Genomic DNA, 23,702 nt, shown 5'->3' with positions numbered 1-23,702 from the left:
GAAGAGTATAACATGGTAAGTCTGCCGATCTCCAGACAGTACAGACACTCAACAACGGCACATTATTTGCGGATTATAATTACTGTTTGCAAAAAATATTTTTAACCCAAATAGGTGAATTAAATAATCTCCCACGACACACCAGACTGTATCTCACGGCACACTAGTGTGCCGGGGCACTGTGGTTGAAAAACATTGCAATAGAGAGATCTGGCTTTCAATCGCATAATCCAGGGGCGTTAGTCCAACTTTTCAAAAACCGAAGACGATCGGATTAAGGTGTTGCCACGGGCTGTAGGAGGCTTATTTAGAGTCAAACTATTTGAGAAATCGGACTAATTTAGTGCATGGACACATACTGACTGTGTGTTGTCTGTCAAAAAAGTTGTGTGAATAGAAGGAACCATGTGATCCAGTTCAGTATATTTAACTAGGTTAGATCTCGCTCGCTTTTCCCAATGCAGGGTTTTGTAGGCGAAACCATTATACAAAATATTACTGTAGTATTGATAGCTTTATTTTATTTAGCCATGTTTATGCTTTTATGATTGGCCCAGTACATTGTACAAAACCCAAAACCAGTGAAGTTGGCACGTTGTGTAAAACGTAAATAAAAACAGAATACAATGATTTGCAAATCCTTTTCAACTTATATTCAATTGAATAGACAAGATATTTATTGTTCGAACTGAGAAACTTTTTTTTTTGCAAATAATCATTATCAATCAATCAATCAAAGTTTACTTATATAGCCCTAAATCACAAGTGTCTCAATGGGCTGCACAAGCCACAATAACATCCTTGGCTCAGATCCCGTATCAGGGCAAGAAAAAACTCAACCCAATGGGATGACAATGAGAAAAGTTGGAGGGGACCGCAGATGTGGGGATGTGCGGAATGTGGCTTGGCATTGTCTTGCTGAAATAAGCAGGGGCGTCCATGAAAAAGACGTTGCTTCGATGGCAATATATGTTGCTCCAACACCTGTATGTACCTTTCAGCATTAATGGTGCCTTCACAGATGTGTAAGTTACCCATGCCTTGGGCACTAATACACCCCCATACCATCACAGATGCTGGCTTTTCAACTTTGCGCCTATAAGGTTCTTTTCCTCTTTGGTCCGGAGGACACGACCTCCACAGTTTCCAAAAATAATTTGAAACGTGGACTCGTTAGACCACAGAACACTTTTCCACTTTGCATCAGTCCATCTTAGATGAGCTCTGGCTGTTTCTGGGTGTTGTTGATAAATGGTTTTCGCTTTGTATAGTAGAGTTTTTACTTGCACTTACAGATGTAGCGACAAACTGTAGTTACTGACAATGGTTTTCTGAAGTGTTCCTGAGCCCATGTGGTGATATCCTTTACACACTGATGTCGGTTTTTGATGCAGTACTGCCTGAGGGATCAAGGGTCACGGGCATTCAATTTTGGTTTTCGGCCTTGTCGCTTACGTGCAGTGGTTTCTCCAGATTCTCTGAACCTTTTGATGATATTACGGTCCGTAGATGGTGAAATCCCTAAATTCCTTGCAATAGCTCGTTGAGAAATGTTGTTTTTAAACTCTTTGACGATTTGCTCACGCATTTGTTCACAAAGTGGTGACCCTTGCCCCATCCTTGATTGTGAATGACTGAGCATTTCATGGAATCTGCTTTTATATCCAATCATGGCACCCACCTGTTCCCAATTAGCCTGTTCACCGGTGGGATGTTCTAAATAAGTGTTGGATGAGCATTCCTCAACATTCTCAGTCTTTTTTGCCACTTGTGCCAGCTTTTTTGAAACATGTTGCAGGCATCAAATTTGAAATGAGCTAATATTTGCTAAAAATAAAGTTTACCAGTTTGAACGTTAAGTATCTTGTCTTTGCAGTCCATTCAATTGAATATAGGTTGAACATTTTTTGCAAATCTTTGTATTCTGTTTTTATTTACCATTTACACAACGTGCCAACTTCACTGGTTTTGGGTTTTGTAGAATATGCTCTAAAAAAATTAAAAAATATCCCCCAAAATTTGCTATGTGGTTTATTTATTTATATATATATATATATATATATATATATATATATATATATATATATATATATATATATATATATATATACAGGTAAAAGCCAGTAAATTAGAATATTTTGAAAAACGTGATTTATTTCAGTAATTGCATTCAAAAGGTGTAACTTGTACATTATATTTATTCATTGCACACAGACTGATGCATTCAAATGTTTATTTCATTTAATTTTGATGATTTGAAGTGGCAACAAATGAAAATCCAAAATTCCGTGTGTCACAAAATTAGAATATTACTTAAGGCTAATACAAAAAAGGGATTTTTAGAAATGTTGGCCAACTGAAAAGTATGAAAATGAAAAATATGAGCATGTACAATACTCAATACTTGGTTGGAGCTCCTTTTGCCTCAATTACTGCGTTAATGCGGCGTGGCATGGAGTCGATGAGTTTCTGGCACTGCTCAGGTGTTATGAGAGCCCAGGTTGCTCTGATAGTGGCCTTCAACTCTTCTGCGTTTTTGGGTCTGGCATTCTGCATCTTCCTTTTCACAATACCCCACAGATTTTCTATGGGGCTAAGGTCAGGGGAGTTGGCGGGCCAATTTAGAACAGAAATACCATGGTCCGTAAACCAGGCACGGGTAGATTTTGCGCTGTGTGCAGGCGCCAAGTCCTGTTGGAACTTGAAATCTCCATCTCCATAGAGCAGGTCAGCAGCAGGAAGCATGAAGTGCTCTAAAACTTGCTGGTAGACGGCTGCGTTGACCCTGGATCTCAGGAAACAGAGTGGACTGACACCAGCAGATGACATGGCACCCCAAACCATCACTGATGGTTTGGGTTGGTTTGGTTTGCATTTCCTTTGGAAATCGAGGTCCCAGAGTCTGGAGGAAGACAGGAGAGGCACAGGATCCACGTTGCCTGAAGTCTAGTGTAAAGTTTCCACCATCAGTGATGGTTTGGGGTGCCATGTCATCTGCTGGTGTCGGTCCACTCTGTTTCCTGAGATCCAGGGTCAACGCAGCCGTCTACCAGCAAGTTTTAGAGCACTTCATGCTTCCTGCTGCTGACCTGCTCTATGGAGATGGAGATTTCAAGTTCCAACAGGACTTGGCGCCTGCACACAGCGCAAAATCTACCCGTGCCTGGTTTACGGACCATGGTATTTCTGTTCTAAATTGGCCCGCCAACTCCCCTGACCTTAGCCCCATAGAAAATCTGTGGGGTATTGTGAAAAGGAAGATGCAGAATGCCAGACCCAAAAACGCAGAAGAGTTGAAGGCCACTATCAGAGCAACCTGGGCTCTCATAACACCTGAGCAGTGCCAGAAACTCATCGACTCCATGCCACGCCGCATTAACGCAGTAATTGAGGCAAAAGGAGCTCCAACCAAGTATTGAGTATTGTACATGCTCATATTTTTCATTTTCATACTTTTCAGTTGGCCAACATTTCTAAAAATCCCTTTTTTTGTATTAGCCTTAAGTAATATTCTAATTTTGTGACACACGGAATTTTGGATTTTCATTTGTTGCCACTTCAAATCATCAAAATTAAATGAAATAAACATTTTAATGCATCAGTCTGTGTGCAATGAATAAATATAATGTACAAGTTACACCTTTTGAATGCAATTACTGAAATAAATCAAGTTTTTCAAAATATTCTAATTTACTGGCTTTTACCTGTGTGTGTATATATATATATTTGAACTGAGGGGTAAAGAATGACCATATGTTGATTTTTTTATAATATTTTTATTTATGTTTGGATCCAGAGGGACTAAAGTTAAAATGTTGGTCTTGTGCATAAATAATGTAATACATAAATTACATAAAATACACTAAAGTCATTATTCACAAGTCTCACTTTTGTGAAGGACATTAAAAAAACATAAAAAACTAAGTTAAGTCTTCCAAAACTTTAGTCTTGGAAGTGTCACAACCCCAAATTGGGTTGGGGGACAGTTTTTATTGGGTTTAAAACTGTCAATGTAAAATTCTGTAAGCTTTTACACACTTTTGATTATGATTTATTTGTTTCATACCTATTTAACAAGTTACATTGAGGAACACCACGTGGTTAGATTTGCACAATTAATCATATCTGAAAATGAGCAGGAAGAAGCAAAGATTATATTTAATCGAACCCTTTCTGCATGTCTTTTACTAATAATTAATTTGCACAATAACTGTTTTTATGTTTAAATTTAGTTCACTTCATGTGTGGAAGAAAGGAAGGTGTTTGGAAAAAATATAAATACATTTCAATAAGCGAACAGAGAGCAAGCACACTTTGGACTAAATACACACACTGGTCTAAATATTTTGGCTTAATTTGTACAGTTCATAATTAATACATTAAGTAATTATCTCCTATGCTCCTTGATTCATAGTTTCACTTTTTATCTGAGTTCTTGGAGTGTTTATCCTGTATTAAAAACTGGTTGTCTTCAAATTTCCTCCAGATAAATTCAAACAAAACGGATACTCTGATAACTGCTCCCGATAAAAAGATCCCCCTTATCAAGAACTCCGCTGGTGCTCTGGGTGCATCAGTTCAAAGCAGCCTCAGAAACCTTGGGGTTGTGTTGGATCAGTCCATGTCTTCGGAGGGTCATTGTCGTCAACTGACCAAAAACTGTTTTTATCATCTCAGAAATATTTCTGAAGTGAGAAATTTGTTGTCAAAATTGGATCTGGAAATGATCATTCACGCGTTCATTTCGTCTCGCATTGACTATTGCAATTCTCGTTTCACTCTCTTCAACAAGTCAACGCTAAAGAGACTTCAGACTGTACAAAAATGCAGCTGCCAGACTTTTGACCGGTGCACCCAGAACAGCCCATATCACCCCCGTTTTATCCAGTCTTCATTGCCATCCATCCTTTCATCTTCCTCCGCTTATCCGAGGTCGGGTCGCGGGGGCAGCAGCCTAAGCAGGGAAGCCCAGACTTCCCTCTCCCCAGCCACTTCGTCCAGCTCCTCCCGGGGGATCTCGAGGCGTTCCCAGGCCAGCCGGGAGAGAGTCTTCCCAACGTGTCCTGGGTCTTCCCCGTGGCCTCCTACCGGTCGGACGTGCCCTAAACACCTCCCTAGGGAGGCGTTCGGGTGGCATCCTGACCAGATGCCCGAACCACCTCATCTGGCTCCTCTCGATGTGGAGGAGCAGCGGCTTTACTTTGAGCTCCTCCCGGATGACAGAGCTTCTCACCTTATCTCTAAGGGAGAGCCCCGCCACCCGTCGGAGGAAACTCATTTCGGCCGCTTGTACCCGTGATCTTGTCCTTTCGGTCATGACCCAAAGCTCATGACCATAGGTGAGGATGGGAATGTAGATCGACCGGTAAATCGAGAGCTTTGCCTTCCGGCTCAGCTCCTTCTTCACCACAACGGATCGATACAGCATCCGCATTACTGAAGACGCCGCACTGATCCGCCTGTCGATCTCACGATCCACTCTTCCCTCACTCGTGAACAAGACTCCGAGGTACTTGAACTCCTCCACTTGGGGCAAGATCTCCTCCCCAACCCGGAGATGGCACTCCACACTTTTCCGGGCGAGAACCATGGATTCGGACTTGGAGGTGCTGATTCCCATCCCAGTCGCTTCACACTCGGCTGCGAATCGATCCAGTGAGAGCTGAAGATCTTGGCTAGATGAAGCCATCAGGACCACATCATCTGCAAAAAGCAGAGACCTAATCCTGTAGCCACCAAACCAGATACCCTCAACGCCCTGACTGCGCCTAGAAATTCTGTCCATAAAGGTTATGAACAGAATCGGTGACAAAGGGCAGCCCTGGCGGAGTCCAACCCTCACTGGAAACGGGTCCGACTTACTGCCGGCAATGCGGACCAAGCTCTGACACTGATCATACAGGGAGCGAACCGCCACAATAAGACAGTCCGTTACCCCATACTCTCTGAGCACTCCCCACTCCCGGGGTCCACAGTCGAATGCCTTCTCCAAGTCCACAAAGCACATGTAGACTGGTTGGGCAAACTCCCATGCACCCTCAAGGACCCTGCCGAGAGTATAGAGCTGGTCCACAGTTCCACGACCAGGACGAAAACCACACTGTTCCTCCTGAATCCGAGGTTCGACTATCCGGCGTATCCTCCTCTCCAGTACACCTGAATAGACCTTACCGAGAAGGTTGAGGAGGAGTCTTCATTGGCTTCCAGTTAAATTCCGCATTGAGTTTAAAATTGTAGTCCTGACATTCCGTGTGTTGCATGGTGGGACCCCTCAGTACATCACTGACTTGCTATGCCCCTACTCTTCAGGGCGCAGCCTCTAGTCTTCAGACCAGAGTCTTATAAAGATCCCAAAAACTCATTTTAAAACTTGTGGAGACCTGGCATTCCAGGCTATAGCTCCCAGACTCTGGAACAACTTGCACCAGTCCCTCCGTGATCTTGACTGTGTTGACACTTTTAAGAAACATTTGAAAACTTCTCTTTTAAGTGAAGCTTTTAAGTTAATGCACTTTTTAACTATTATTTTTAATCCACTTTGTATCCTGTTGTTTTAATTGAATCGTTGTTTTACTTCACCTATGTTTTATACAGCGCTTTGTGATTTTATCTGTGAAAAGCACTTTATAAATCAAATTTACTTACTTACTTACTTACTTTCATGGACAATGAATGCTATGTATGACTTAATATCGTGGAATCCTGCATAATCGTATCTATGTTAGAGTTTTTATTGTTGACTGCATGGAGTCTTTATTAGTTTATGTCTCTTCTGTCTTTGCAGTAGATATTCAGTATCTAACCACTTCCTTGATGTCTTTGACTTCAAGGACTTTGGCTTCTTCATGTCCTCCATTTATCTTCATGTATATTTGACAGTTTGGGTTCCAATTGCTTTAAATTTTCCTCTACTGTCTTTTTGGCAGAGGCTCATTGACCACTCCCTCCGCCTCAGTAAGGCCACCTTACAATTTTTGTTTATGACCTTAATGGGATGTTATTCTGCTGGACATTAGAATGCGTGCGTCGATGTTGTTGACATCCACATCCATCCCTTTTGATTGCAGAAAGTTGGCCAGCTGTTGCTGTGTTGAAGCAGCAGCATCTTGTCCTTCTCCTTTGTAATCAGCTGCTCTGCCATTAGGCATGCGTGCAATCTGAAGCTTACGTGGACAGAACTGCACTTCCTAGATCTGACTCATGATTTAAGATAAAATGTGATCCTTCTCGTCATTTTACTTCTTTAAAACATTCCCTTTCTCTTCCAGTCCAATCACTTTTCCTTCTCGTTCGGTGTTGCAGTATCGTCCCTCATTTTCTTCAAGCGTTTCAGGTTCTCGTACTGTCTATCAAGCACAGCACCCATGTCATTCATCCTGGCTCCCATTATATTCAATATGGCTATTATTTTATTTTTATTTTTGGTTTAAGCATTAGATACCGTTTTACCTGCACCCGTTGTTTCCGACATCTACAACGCAATTAGCTACCTGCTGCCACCTACTGATATGGAAGAGTATAACGTGGTACGTCTGTCGATCTCCAGACAGTACAACGGCACATTATTTGCGGATTATAATTACTGGTTTGCAAAAAATATTTTTTAACCCAAATAGGGGAAATTAGATAATCTCCCACGGCACACCAGACTGTATCACACGGCACACTAGTGTGCCGTGGCACAGTAGTTAAAAACACTGCCCTAAACAACACTCTTAAATATTTACAGATCTGCAGTTTAGTTCGTAATACTTTCCCTACGTTCCCAGATTAACCGACTGACACAGTTCTAGATGTGTTTTTGACACCGCTTCCAACCTTGAACAGATCAATTACACGTATTTATAACCAAATTTTTATTTTACTCCTTGAGTCTCTGACTTGAAGTCACTTTTGAAGGGGGACTCGGGTATGAGTCTGTCTGAGGATAGCTGGACAGAGATATTAAGTAGTGTTCATAAATCTTCCATTTGTGCCAGACACAGCCAAATTCAATGCAAGCTTAGACATCGTACTTATTATATCAAGGTCCGATTAGCGAAGCTATATGATGGCATATCTGCGTTATGTGGCTCAAGCTAATTTAATACATATGTTTGGCCCTGCTCATCCCTGAACTGCTATTGGACAGACATTTGTAACACTCTGTCTGTGGTCACTGGTGAAAGGATTGAACCAAATCTTCTTAGCAGACTTTTTGGGGTAGAACCTCAGTCATCTTCCCTTAGCAAATCCAAAAATAATCTTGTCGCAATCACTACTTTATTGGCTGGAAGACTCATTTTGTTAAATTGGAAGGCAACGGTGCCTCCTTCCACACCCGCTGGATAAAATATGTTCTGTATTTTCTCAACCTGGAGAAGATTAGGCTGGCATTGAATTCATTGTTCATATTCTCATTCAAGGGTGCTACTGGAAAATATTCCAAATATCGTAACATCAAATGGAAACCCGATAGAGCAGGTCTTAAATTACAAGTACTTGGGTTTTGCTCTTGATCAGGAGCTTTCATTTAAAGCCCATATTAACAACTTGGTCTCTAAGCTTAGGGTAAAGCTTGGTTTCTTTTTTAGAAATAAAAACTGCTTCTCTCTTAAAGTCAGAAAGAAATTGGTGACAGCAACTATCTTGCCTGTAATTGATTATGGAGACATGCTTTATTTTAGTGCTTCATCTAAATGCCTCCAGTCCTTGGACACTGTTTTTCATTCAGCACTAAGATTTGTTACTGGCTGTCGTAGTCTCACCCACCACTGTCAACTGTATATGAAGTCAGACTTATCTTCATTGAGTGCACGTAGATACACACATTGGCTGACTATCATTTATAAGGCTCTTTTAGGTTTAATACCTCCATACTTGTGTACTCTGTTACAATGAAAAAGCAGCTCTTACGCATTACGTTCTAACAATTTGTATGTTTTAACTGTCCCTCATGTACGGACGGAATTTGGCAAAAGAGCTTTTGGCATTGCTGCTCCTATGGCATGGAATGCATTGCAGACGAAACTGAAACTTACAGAACTACTTTCATTTGGAGCCTTCTGTTCTGTCCTCACGGACAGACAGCGAGAGACGTTTGCACAGTGCCTGTGTTTTTAAAAGGTGTAAATCTTTGTTGTTATACAGTTCTCTTATGTATTTTAAAATGTATGTCTTAACGTATTATTTTTTTTAAACTGCTCTGTGACATGTGCTGTTGACCTCTTGGCCAGGTCATCCTTGTGAAAGAGATCTTGATCTCAATGGGTTTCTCAACTGGTTAAATAAAGGTTCTAAATTGTTCTGCAAAGTTTCAAGAACTGTGGGGTGTTTTTTTTTAGATATGTAGGAAAAATGTATCTCCAAATTAACCCTGATTGAATCACAACTAAAATGTGGGTGGTTGGTGAGCCTTGTGTGTGCCTATGGGTTGCTATATCTCTCTTAGGCCTTTCAGGAATGCAACTATCTGTGGTTTTATGTTGACATCTATCTTTGGTTTCTTACTTTATTTATTATTACAATTGTTATTTTTTTCATTTCATTTATTTATTTATTTTACTTGTTGGGGGGAAAAACAGCACATTTGATGTATGTTTGACAACTTGTTTCAATTATGTGTCTTAAAATCAATAAACAAATGTTAAAAAAGAAAAAAGAAAAATAAGTAAACTGACAATAAATATACTGTATAAAAAGAGACTCATAAAAAATGATGATTATTTTACATACAATTATGTTGTGCTTAGATAAATAATAAATATGTTTCTTAAATAAAATATAGAAATACAGCTTCACCTCTTTAGTCATATTTTTTGCGCTTATGAAACTTCTTCGTAGCTTTAGCTCCAGACTTTTTCGGTTTGTTTGGTATTGTCATTACTGCTACAAGTGGTGGAAAAGTCTATTACAACTGAGTACCTCTGCGGCCCATACGGACCACAGCTGAGAAACCGATTTTTTTAGACGGGCCAACAATGGTACCCGGTCCAATGGTTAAGAAACACTGGTGTAGATGATCTTTGGCTATGTTCACACTGAAGGTCAATTTATATTTTTCTGTCTATATCTGATTTTTTCATGTGAATGTGAATACCGTATTTTTCGGACTATAAGTCGCAGATTTTTTCAAATTTTGTCCGGGCTCCAGTGTATTTATATATGTTTTTTTCCTTCTTTATTATGCATTTTTGGCAGGTGCGACTTATACTCCGGTGCGACTTATACTCCGAAAAATACTGTACTAATCCATACTTTTTCCGACCCAGGCCTCTTTCATATGGATTTAACTCCAATATGCATCCAAAGTAACTTCAGTCAACGAGTTACATTCATCCGACCAATGTGGCGTCATAATTCTTCACCAAAATAGACAAATGCAAAAATACATAGCGGACAAATGAGGAGAAAACAGGCAAAAAGAAGTTTTAGAACTCCCTTCAATGTTCCACTTCTCCTTGGTCCAACTGCTCGCCCACATGCTCCTCAAAACAGATGTTGAAGCATATTTCCCAAAAAACTGCGAGAGACAAAATTATTGCCCTCCTCCTTCTTAAGTTCCTACACAAAAAAATTTTGGTTTAGAAAATGTGGACTCCGGTCGAACAAACTCCTTGAAATTGCAACAAATGCGCCAGGACTTAGAATTGTGCAATATATTTATCTGTACAGTAATCTATTTATTTATTTATATATATTTATTTTATATATATACTATATATATTATTTATATATATTTATTTATTTATATATGCAGCTTATTGCTTTTTTATCCTGCACTACCATGAGCTTATGAAACGAAATTTCGTTCTTATCTGTGCTGTAAAGTTCACATTTGAATGACAATAAAAAGGAAGTCTAAGTCTAAGGACTTAGAATTGGAGCCATGTTTTACTTTTGTAAACACCATCAGCACGAGTGACGTCACGTCATTTGCGCTCGTGGGTCAGGTCACGGGCATATTCCATTCACATTAGACCCACATAGAAGTTGCACATTTTTTACAAATCCAAATTGGGTATCGAAAGTAGCCTAAAATGTTTTGACTGCAGGCCAAAAGGTCCGAAATCTGATTTTTGTTCGATATCTGTTTTTTTTCCAGCTGACTGTTTACTAGGGCTGCGAATCTTTGGGTGTCCCACGATTCGATTCAATATCGATTCTTGGGGGTTACGATTCGATTCAAAATCGATTTTTTTTTCCGATTCAACGCGATTCTCGATTCAAAAACGATATTTTCCCGATTCAAAACGATTCTCTAGTCATTCAATACATTGGATTTCAGCAGTCTGCTGACATGCAAGCAGAGTAGTAGATTTTTGTAAAAAGCTTTTATAATTGCAAAGGACAATGTTTTATCAACTGATTGCAATAATGTAAATTTGTTTTAACTATTAAATGAACCAAAAATATGACTTATTTTATCTTTGTGAAAATATTGGACACAGAGATGCGATGAGATGGATGCAAGTGTAAGCCACTGTGACACTATTGTTCTTTTTTTTTTTTTATGGAGCGTCACATTTAGTAAAAAAAAAACAATAAGTATTTTATTGAAACCCATTTTTTCCAGGATTTCGCGGGCCACATGGAATGATGTCAGAACTGGCCCCCGGGCCTTGAGTTTGACACCTGTGTATTAAATTAAATTTAGGATCTCTTCTAGAAGGGGCAAACGTGTATTGTGTGAGTGTGTGTGCGTGTGTGTGTGTGTGTGTATGTGTGTGTGTGTGTGTGTGTGTGTGTGTGTGTGTGTGTGTGTGTGTGTGTGTGTGTGTGTGTGTGTGTATGTGTGTTATCCACTTGTCAGTTTGAATTGGGCTACTCGTTTGGCTCCTAGATACATTTCATATTATGGCGGTTAAGTTTTCCCGCCATTCCCTCTTGTGTGTGAGAGTAATTGTGTCTGTGTGCATGTGGAGAGAGCAAGAGAGACAAAGAGAGATGGAGGGAGAGACACAGAGAGAGAGAGATGTTTAAAATGGATAGAGTGAAAAAAGAGGGAAATGTTTGTGATAAGTGTAAAGGGGCTGGAGGTTGTAAGATGGTGGTGGGTGAGGGAAGACACCTCTTGAAGGGGTGCAGTTAGGGTGTGTGTGTGTGCGTGCGTGTGTGTGTGTGTGTGTGTGTGTGTGTGTGTGTGTGTGCGTGCGTGCGTGCGTGCGTGCGTGCGTGCGTGCGTGCGTGTGCGTGCGTGTGTGTGTGTGTGTGTGTGTGTGTTCTTGTATTTCTACCCTTCTTGAGACATCAACGAGAAAAAGTACCTTCCATATGAGGACCGGTGACCTAGTTAGGACCGAAATCATGGTCATAGTAATTATAATCATGGTCCCAATACTGAAAACCATTGCATCTAATAGAGAGCCAAATACTAGAGTCCGTGAACATTGCTCCAAAGTCAGGATTTTTGGTTGATTTTATGTGCATACAAAAGTAAACATTGACAGGTGCAAAGGCAGCAATATATGATAAAACAAGACGGCAGCTAAAGAAGGACTTCCCGATTCATCCCCGAAAAAAACCCCGCCAGGTGAACAGCTGATTTTACGCCTTTCGGTGCTGACGTAAGACAACCCATATGTGACCATAGGATGAACAAATACACTACGGTACTAAGATTATAGTGCCCATTAACAGTTAGCTTCTACAGCTGGGTTGCCCAAAATGCGGCACAGGGGCCATCTGTGGTCCGTGACTCGTTTGTCATCGACCTTAAGCATATTACGAAAAACAAAAAATAGATTTCACCACCAGGGGTGCAAATGACATCTCTATCAAAATAAGGGTGGTCCCCTTTTCAAATTGACTCTGTGTGTCTGTTTTAAAAGTGCTCCCCCTCTAGTCAACATATGAAATAACAAGTGTGTGTAAAAATTTGAAGCGCGACCCCTCTGGCGAACATATGTTATAACAAGTGTGTATAAGAATTTGAAATGCGCCCCCTTTGGTCAAAATGTATTTAAAAACGGAAAAGGGTGGAGTGCCATCTCCGGGTTGGGGAGGAGACCCTGCCCCAAGTAGAGGAGTTCAAGTACCTTGGAGTCTTGTTCACGAGTGAGGGAAGAGTGGATCGTGAGGTCGACAGGTGGATCGGTGCGGCGTCTTCAGTAATGCGGATGCTGTGAAGATCCCTTGTGGTGAAGAAGGAGCTGAGCCGGAAGGCAAAGCTCTCAATTTACCGGTCGATCTACGTTCCCATCCTCACCTATGGTCATGAGCTTTGGGTTATGACCGAAAGGACAAGATCACGGGTACAAGCGGCCCAAATGAGTTTCCTCCGCCGGGTGGCAGTCTCTCTCTTAGAGAGAGGGTGAGAAGCTCTGCCATCCGGGAGGAGCTCAAAGTAAAGCCGCTGCTCCTCCACATGAAGAGGAGCCAGATGAGGTGGTTCGGGCATCTGGTCAGGATGCCACCCGAACGCCTCCCTAGGGCCCGTCCGACCGGTAGGAAGCCAAAGGGAAGACCCAGGACACGTTGGGAAAACTATGTCTTCCGGCTGGCCTGGGAATCCAATCCAATCCAATCCACTTTATTTATATAACACATTTAAACAACAAAATGTTTCCAAAGTGCTGCACAACAATATTAAAAACAATATTCAAATATTATCCTTAGCTCCACCAATGACTGAATAAAAACGAAAAATAAATACATATAAAACCAATATAAAAACTAGGGAGGTGTTTAGGGCACGTCCGACCGGTAGGGGGCCACGGGGAAGACCCAGGACACGTTGGGAAGACTATCTCGCCTCGGGATCCCCCGGGAGGAGCTGGACGAAGTGGCTGGGGAGAGAGAAGTCTGGGCTTCCCTGCTTAGGCTGCTGCCCCCGCGACCCGACCTCGGATAAGCGGAAGAAGATGGATGGCAATATAAAAACAATATAAAGTAAATATTATTAAAAACGATTTTAAAGGGTAAAACTAATTAAAACAGTAAATAGAAATCACAATTTTAAAAACACAGAGGACCACACAAGTCACGTAGTGTTAAAAGCCAGAGAATAAAAGTGGGTCTTAAGACGAGACTTAAAACACTCCACTGTGGGAGCTGTTCGAACATGGAGGGGCAGAATGTTCCAGAGCTTAGGGCCGACCACAGAGAAGGCCCTGTCTCCCCTGGTTTTAAGTAGGGATGTCCGATAATGGCTTTTTGCCGATATTCCGATATTGTCCAACTCTTTAATTAACGATACCGATATCAACCGATACCGATATCAACCGATATATACAGTCGTGGAATTAACACATTATTATGCCTAATTTGGACAACCAGGTATGGTGAAGATAAGGTACTTTTTTTTTAAATTAATAAAATAAAATAAGATAGATAAATTAAAAACATTTTCTTGAATAAAAAAGAAAGTAAAACAATATAAAAACAGTTACATAGAAACTAGTAATTAATGAAAATTAGTAAAATTAACTGTTAAAGGTTAGTACTATTAGTGGACCAACAGCACGCACCACAATGTGTGCTTACGGACTGTATCCCTTGCAGACTGTATTGATATATAATGTAGGAACCAGAATATTAATAACAGAAAGAAACAACCCTTTTGTGTGAATGAGTGTGAATGAGCATAAATGGGGTATGGAGGTTTTTTGGGTTGGTGCACTAATTGTAAGTGCATCTTGTGTTTTTTATGTTGATTTAATTAAAAAAAACAAAAAAAAACGATACCGATAATAAAAAAACGATACCGATAATTTCCGATATTACATTTTTAATGCATCTCTAGTTTTAAGTCTGGTCTTGGGCACTAAGAGCTGGAGCTGGCTCTCGGACCTCAGAGCGTGCGCAGGATTGTAAACGATTGGAACGGCTCGGGATCCCCCGGGAAGAGCTGGACGAAGTGGCTGGGGCGAGGAAAGTCTAGGCTTCCCTGCACTTTATCAATGAGCTCTAGTGCAATGCACACTGGTACTTTATCTTTATCTCCATACTGTAGATTGTATGCCTACATCAAAGTGCCACCTATGTCTATCAAGCTCCATGTTCTGATATTTAAATGTTAGTTGTCTGGTTGTGGTTGTGTCTGTGCTTGTGTTTTTGTTCTGTTGTTTTTGTGTATGTTAAGAAAACAATGATGCACTGTGCCCAAGACAAATGTCCCCGCGGGGACAATAAAGTTTAACCTTGAACCTTGAACCTTGCTTAGGCTGCTGCCCCCGCGACCCGACTTCTGATAAGAGGAAGAAGATGGATGGATGGATGGATGGATAAATAAATATGTATATAGAGACATATTATAATAACTTGAAGTAAATAATGAAGATTAAATACCAATTACAAACAAAAAAATAACTAACAGCTTACTTTTTTTTATATTTGCACAGTATATATATATTATTAATGTTGTAAATACAAATCTTTATATATCTAGAAAGAGTGGTCTTAAAGAGGTAGGCGTTTTTCGGTAACAAATACAAGAATGTGTGTGTGTGAGTGAGAGAGAGAGAAAGAGAGAGAGAGTTAGCGTGTGGTAGGGTGGGGGGTTGGGGGGTTTACAGAGGGTTTGAGTGGGCGTGGCTACCATTCAACCCCTCTCCTCCGCCCCGCCCCTCCCCTCGTCCCTCCGCTCTGCTCGCCTTCTCCAAATTATCATTTCTGCCACAACTGGCGAGCGTGACTTCGTAAGCTCTCGAGAAAAGCCCACTGCGCCCCCCCCCCCCAAAAAACTAAAACCAAACTAACCCTAACTGCTTCCAACGCTCGTGGGGATCATTTAAAAACCACCATCTTCGTTGAAAACCAACCTTTTTTTTTTTTTTTTATCTTTTTTTTCCCTAAAGAAGAGACCCCCCCTGCCAGACTCCACGCCACCATGCACTTGTTGTCCAGCAGCTGCGTGGGCTCCCTCGTCCTCGTCCTCGCCACGCTACTCTGTCGAGGTAAGACACGCGAATAATGTGGAAATTGGCGTTTTTCTGAGCGGCTCCCGCCTGCGGACTCGGGCTGACTTTCGTGGGCCGACTTCCGTGTGCTCCCACCGGCGGCAGGTGTGGACGTGTCTCGCCTGGCGCGCTTTGCAGGTGCCGTCGAAAACTTGGGACTGTTGTTTTAAAACATGTACAGTTACTTTATCCCAGCGAAATATCAGGATTCAATTTGATTTAATTTTATAGTCACATTAGGATGAAGTTATTTGAAGGCACTTTATTTAAGGAGTACGCTTCTGATGCATTGGAGCAGTGTTTTTCAACCACTGTGCCGCGGTGAGATACAGTCTGGTGTGCCGTGGGAGATGATCTAATTTCACCTATTTGGGTTAAAAATGTTTTTTGCAAACCAGTAATTATAATCCGCAAAAAATGCAGGTAAAAAGGTATCTAAAGTTAAAGTACCAGTGATTGTCACACACACACTAGGTGTGGTGAAATTATTCTCTGCATTTGACCCATCACCCTTGATAACCCACTGGGAGGTGAGGGGAGCAGTGAGTAGCAGCGATTTAACCCCCAATTCCAACCCTTGATGCTGAGTGCCAAGCAAGGAGGTGAAGGGTCCCATTTTTATAGTCTTTGGTATGCCTCGGCCGGGGTTTGAACTCGCAACCTACCAATCTCAGGACGGACACTCTAACCACTAGGCTACTGAGTAGGTATCTAATGCTTAAACCAAGACTGAACTGGCTACAAAGTAAACAAAAACAGAATGCTGGACGACAGCAAAGACTTACTGTGGAGCAGAGACGGCGTCCACAAAGTACACCCGAACATGACATGACAATCGACAATGTCCCCACAAAGAAGGATAAAAACAACTGAGATATTCTTGATTGCTAAAACAAAGCAGGTGTGGGGAATAGCGGTCAAGGAAGACATGAAACTGCTACAGGAAAATACCAAATAAAGAGAAAAAGCCACCAAAATAGGAGCGCAAGACAAGAACTAAAACACTACACACAGGAAAACAGCAAAAAACTCAAAATAAGTCACGGCGTGATGTGACAGATGGTGACAGTACACCTACTTTGAGACAAGAGCTATATTGATGCATGCTTGGTGATGGTTTAAAGTCCTATCCAACAATTCAAATGACGACTTTTTATTGTCAATATCGGCTGCTGAGTTTCATTTTTTAATGGTTTCTGCTGGTGGTGTGCCTCTGGATTTTTTCAATGAAAAAAATGTGCCTTGTCTCAGAAAAAGTTGAAAAACACTGGTTTAAAACATGTATAGTTACTTTATTCCAGCGGAATATCAGAATTCAATTGAATTTTATTTTATAGTCACATCAGAAGGAAGTTATTTGAAGGCACTTTATTTAAGGAGGAGTGTTAAAAAGCAGGTTTCTGATGCTTGTGGGAGAACCAACTGATCGCCTTCGATGTATCTGACCAGTTTGAATTCAAATGACTTACATTACATTTCGTCGGTTTTCACCCATTCTTTATGAAGTGTTCATTCAAATAAAAATCAATCAAAACAGTCATAATTCATTATAAGTACATAGGCTGCTGTCTAGGTGAGCCTCAGCCGTCACTGAAGATTCAAATATTCGTACTGGGTCAGGAATCAAGTACAGAAGTCTCGATTAGATCTTATTTTTGTTATTCTGGTTTGAATAACAAAACAGTACTTAGCAGCCATCAAACCAGAATAAGTACCCAAGGAGGGTTAGTAGACTTACAGAAGTTGAAAATGTTTTCCAAATCCAAATTGGGTATCGAAAGTAGCCTAAAACTATGTTTACCATGAATTGATTTACATGGACCCCGACTTAAACAAGTTGAAAAACTTATTCGGGTGTTACCATTTAGTGGTCAATTGTACGGAATATGTACTGTACTGTGCAATCTACTAATAAAAGTTTCAATCAAACAATTAATCATATGTTTCGACTGCAGCCCAAAGTGGCCGAAATTCGGTGGCGGGCCGTGCGTTTCCCACCTAGGCCTTTAGTGATGTCCGACTTCAATAAATACCTCTCAAAACCGGATATTGTGACACAAATGACGTAGCTTCCCCAAAGGTCGCATGTCCCTTTTATACTGAAGTCACACTTGAAAAGATCAGATTCCAATCAGATTCAGACTACCTCGTGAAGTGGCCTGAATCTGATGCGAAAAGATCAGATTTGAAGCACTTTGGAGTGTTCAGACTGGCAAAGAATATCTGATCCGTGTCACTTGAAGGCAACAAAAAAATCAGATTTGGTGTCCAGTTTAAACGAGGCCTTAGACTAGCTTTTTTGCAGTAGGTCCTTAGAAACAACAGAACGCTTCCATAGACAGGTCTATTTCTTTTTTCATCAAGACGTTGGTTCTCAGGAATATGTCAAATAAGACTAATATACATTTCCGTAGTTTTCTGGAAATGTGGCCACCAAAAAAAATGTAGTTGAATACAGTAGTAATAACAACCAATGCCCTTTCTGACATTAGTGGTAAAAAAGCAACACTTTTGACTTCTTGGTTACCCAAGGAGGGTTAGTAGACTTATAAAAAATGCAGAATACTCCCCTAAAACACCACAAACTGTGATGATTCATTTGTTACGATTCACTGATTTGAGTCACTGACTCACTGCAAAAATAACAGACTCGGATGATTTGATTTGCTAGCTTTCCGAGAAACATCAAGTGTTTCTGGTCAGTCGGAATCGAAACTAAATGATATTTGCAAGTCGGCCTTACAAGAAGTGACTTACCGGTAAGTACACCGGCTGACTTGAGTGAGTCGAAGTAATCTGAGTGAATCACATTTGTCACCACATGCGCTCATGCTATGATGTCACCATGGTTCTTCTGCGGTTCCGCTATTAATGCAGCAGGATTGAAGCCTCACACATCCTGTCTTGGATTACTAGGATTATGATCAAAGGCTTATTGGTTGGCGTTTGATAGTTTCACAAAGGGCAGGCCTCCCGTGGAACAGATTTTAATGGACTCTGAATGCAGCAATAACTCGAATCTGTATGCATTGAGCGGAACATCAAATGAGAACTTTTTAAGTGTGCTGGATGTGTTTTTAAACCAGTTTCCTTGCCTGCAGGCCAACAGGTAGCAGTGCTGTTTGTTCACCCGACAGTAAAAAACAAAGCTTGGCCAGAAACTCGTAGTGCACGTTCAGGGAAAAGGGGGTGGGGGAAGTTGAACTTGCTTTTTTTGACCTCCGCCCCTGTCACGCTACAACGGTTTCTGGTGTAAAATTAACCCTAGGCAGCGTCTATCAGTCAGGCCCAGGTGGTTTATTTGAGAGGAAATTAATTAGGGTTTTTTTTGCACCACACTGCCATTCCACTTCATGGTGACCAGTGGAGACTGCACTGGGTGGAGGTCAGACTTTACGGCTCTATGTGTGTGTGTTTAGGAGTGATGGCGTGAACATGTGTGGAAGCACACAACAGATGGTTTAGGGTTCCCTTTTAAATGACCTCACAGTTCACCAAAACTGAATTATTGATACAGTAAAAAAAAAAGCAGCTTGCATTGTTTGAAATTCAACAAATAAGACCCCTCCCTTGAGATTGTCTCCCCCAATAAAGAGAAGCTAAGCCCTAAATATCTAAAAACAAATAGTCTAGAAAGATGCATCTGGGTTTTTTTTGTTCACTCCCTCGACTCCACCTTAACAGTAGCTACACAAGCACCCACGCCCACGCCCCCGCCCACCATATCGCTCGGTGTCACAGCTGGTATTACTTGTCGAGCGAGTGGTGCTCTCCCACCGCTAATGGACTTTGCTGAGTGGGGAGGGCTTGATGGATTGGAGGGGAGGGGGCTCACCAAACACCCACCCAATTTCACCTGTGATAGATTCCCCCTCTACTTTCTTTCATCCCTGTCCCGTCCAGACTTGTGCGCCAGGATGTTGGAGGCATGGTTAATTGTAGGCTCCGTTGCATTGAAGCCAGCTTGTGGATTTGTGCGCATGTCTCATCTTGTCTGCTCTCCACAAGTAAGCCGCCACCCACTAACCATTCTTCCTCCCTTTTCGTCCCACCAAAAACTCACCCTTTGTTAGGGCTGGGCATTGGCAAGGACATTACAATGAATATCATGGTACAATACAGTGTTGAAATACATCAATATATTGTGATATTCTACATAGTTCATTGTTGTGTGTGTGTGTGTGTATACACACACATATATATATATATATATATATATATATATATATATATATATATATATATATATGGGCTGGGTATTGTTTAAAACATTTCGATACCAGTACCCTTAAAACAATACCGATACCAACTGAGTACTTCATTCGATATTAATCATGTGGAAAGAATGCAATGGGTTGCGTATTTGTCACCACTCCTCCCCATTCAAGATTTTTACACAAATACAGTTTGAAAGTGCTCAGATATTTATTAAATACCGTATTTTCCGCACTATAAGGCGCACCAATTTTGTCAAAAGCTGACAGTGCGCCTTATAATCCGGTGCGCCTTATATATGGACCAAAGTTTATTTTTTTAAATTTTTTTATTTGTTTTATTTTTTAAATTTATCTCCTTCATTGATGTGCATCTTTGATCGATAAACACTTATACCTCAATTATTCAATTATACATTTACACACCAATGCCTGAGAAGGAGCAGGATGAAGAAAAATCTTATATTTTCCTGCCTTCTTCAACATAATACGTAGTCTTACTTAATGGATATCATATAAACCAACAATTACATCCAAATATAATAAACAAACAAAAAAACACACACAAAAAAACCCACAAGTGCAAAACTTCATGAAGTACAAACCGAACAAAAAAATAAAATAAAATAAATATTATAAAAAATAATATACACCTCACGGTGTATATTATACAAAACAAATACAAAACCAGGCAAAAAATAAGTAAAATAAATACAAACCTCAATAATCAGATACATTTCCTTCATCTAAATAACAATTGTGCCATCTATGATATTATAACTGACTATCCTGGTGGAGGTTTTACCCTGATTTGGAATACCCCATTGTCTCTCAAATCCTTTTGGGGTGTGTGTGTGTGTGTGTGTGTGTGCGCGTGTGTGAATGGATTGCAGGTGTGAAGTGGATTGTTTCTAGTATTGGCGTACGTGCAATGCTTGTGGGTTGTGTTTTTCTTTTTGTTGATGGATTTCTTCTGCAGGGATGTCAGGCACTGAGCCGAGTTGCGACAGCGCCTCCATTAACTTGCACCACAAACACAAAGCCAGTGAATTAAACTCACTCAATGGATATTTGCATTCATTCCAAGGCTGCACTTCCAGATTGCTCATGAAGGATGTGACAGATTGTGGATTTAAGAATATATATATTCTGTTGAACCTCTAATGTTAAGATGAGATAACTGCTGGTATTCTTGTTACCTTTTGGATTTAAAGAATTTAACGTTAAGCAAGTTGCAAGTAACCACTTTAGGGGGAAAATACACAGTTGGATACTGTGTTAATGCCAGTATGTTGTTTGTTTTTCAGCAGGATTATGTACTACTGGACTGAATAAGTCAGTAAATTGTCATTATCATTAATGTTTCCCCGTTTCTTGCATTGAACAATTTTTTTTTAACATCAAAGTTAAGGTTTTTTTTTTAGCCTTGGCAGATGTCTGCCATACTAGTTACAGTTGTAAAGCTCAACATAAGGCCTAAATGGGAATAGGACATCTGTCTTAAAGCGACAGCCTCCTGTGTATACACACTTTATCACATTGCCACCTTCAGTCTTTTCAAGATTGACAATGACGTTTTGGCGGCACACATGCGCCACCCCAGACAAGAGCCAAACATTCAGACAGGCTGTAAATTAAATGGAGGGGGGGGGGAGCTTGGTGTCACTTCCCATCAGAGTGTGCAGTTTTCCAACCAGTTACATACCATGCATATAAGCATAAAGCTTATTTCACCTCTAGCTTTACTGGACAACATCTAATGCAGACCTGCCACATGTGGCCCGTTAATCTTTTCAATCTGGCCCGCCGGACATTACCAAATTATTTTTTTAGATCTTTAAGATGGAAACTGTAGCTGCCTTTATGATGTGCAGTGATGTTTTCAAATGAGCTTAGGTCTCGAACTATACAAAGTATTTCAATGGTTGGAATCTGCGCTTTTGCATGAAATAGTAGTTACTATGGTAATCTAAGTCACAGCAGCTCAGACAGGCACCAACAGTGTGGGTGGGGAGCGTTTCCACATAGTGTTTCCAGAGCGGCCAGCCTGAAATGTGGGTGTCAGGGACAGACACGGAAGGAGATTTTTACAACAAAGTTCTAAAGCTTAGTGATGTATCAGATATATCAGATTGTAGGTGGGGTTTTTTTTTTGCCCTTCGCTGTGTTTGTTGCATTTTTGTTGCATTTCGCTTGATTGTAAGAGAGGAGGGTGTGACGTTCACATGTTGTCAATATTCAGTGTTTTATCGTTCATAGTTAATATTGTAAATCCCACATTTTTTAATTTCATGTACATTCTGGGTGTCTCATTCAGTAAAAAAAATTTTAAATTCTATTCCGTTTTTTAAGGCGGTCTGTCGTAACGTTTTTAACAATCAATCAGACATTATTGTGAGTTTTTGTATTAATGTTCCTAAAAATCAGATATACCGGCCCCCAGACACATTTTCTTCTCTAAATTTGGCCCCCCCGAGTCAAAATAATTGCCCAGGCCTGACATAAGGTATTGTGCAATAGGGCTGCAAGTCTGCAACTAACAACTATTTTGATAGGCAACTAGTTATCAACTACCTTAACCATTAGTCGACTAATTGGATTATAAAGTAAACCTATTCAGTGGCTCTTATTTAGCCATCGACTTTTAAATTCAGCTTCAAGATATTTTTAGGCATGTGCTTACTAACAATAAAGATGACTACTTCATTCAGAAATAACTATTTCTACCGTAACTTTGCTGCTCATTAGTCTGCTACAAAAAAAAAATACTTTAATAAATGTTTGTCCATATTAAAGAAAAAACAGGCTTAGTGTCAATTAAAACAAAGTATCAATTTTGTATCCCCACCTTCTACCATCCTAGTCACGTCCGTTGTGTCCTTGGGCTAGACACTTCACCCCTTGCTCCTGATGGCTGTTGGTTAGCGCCTTGCATGGCAGCTCCCGCCATCAGTGTGTGAATGTGTGTGTGAATGGGTGAATGTGGAAATACTGTCAAAGCGCTTTGAGTACCTTGATGGTAGAAAAGCGCTATACAAGTATAACCCATTTATCATTTATCATTTGTATGTTAAAAAAATCATAGTCAAAACAGCAGCAATTAAAACAAAGAAAACAACACCAAAGCTATCTAGCTCACTAAAAAATATGATGATGTGTTTAGAAAGATGCACACAGGTACCGGTATAGACAAGGTTTAGCTGGCAAACTTTGTCTAAAATAATGGTTAAAGCTATTCTGCATAGAACTACGGTAGCTAACTATCTTTCAGATGTCCGTCATGCATCTGCTTTAAATACTCGTGCATTACAGAAAAAATCAAGGTCAGTTTTGGCGTGTTTCAATTGAAATGTTCCTATCTGTCCGTGTTTTCACCCCTAGTGTTTTTGCCAGTGGCCATCGCCTTTTTTATTTTCTTGTTTCTGCTAGTCACCAGCGGCACATGTTCGTTTCCGTCCTGAAAAACACGAGCGATGACGTCACAGACTAATATTGACAAACAAATTATCGATTTTTGTCGACAATATCGATGAATCGTTCCACCCCAATGAAAATGACGAAATTGCAAAAGGGCTATGCTTAGGCTTGCCCTCTTAAGAAAAATGTGGGT

General features: G+C 40.5%; 1 protein-coding gene across 2 annotated transcripts in view; it reads left to right on the top strand.

Annotated features, from left to right (window-relative positions):
* Positions 1-15,603: 15,603 nt before the first annotated feature.
* The window catches only part of LOC133614836 (CD166 antigen homolog), a 136,027-nt gene continuing 127,928 nt past the window's right edge, over positions 15,604-23,702 (top strand). For both annotated transcript variants that reach the window (XM_061973136.1, XM_061973135.1), the window contains exon 1: positions 15,604-15,875. In XM_061973136.1, the coding sequence (XP_061829120.1) occupies positions 15,809-15,875 (67 nt within the window). In that variant the 5' untranslated portion in view covers positions 15,604-15,808. The remainder of the gene's footprint in view (positions 15,876-23,702) is intronic.

The sequence above is a fragment of the Nerophis lumbriciformis genome, linkage group LG17 (genome assembly GCF_033978685.3).
Source record: "Nerophis lumbriciformis linkage group LG17, RoL_Nlum_v2.1, whole genome shotgun sequence".
Lineage (NCBI taxonomy): Eukaryota > Metazoa > Chordata > Actinopteri > Syngnathiformes > Syngnathidae > Nerophis > Nerophis lumbriciformis.
This window is presented reverse-complemented; position numbering and strand designations above follow the sequence as displayed.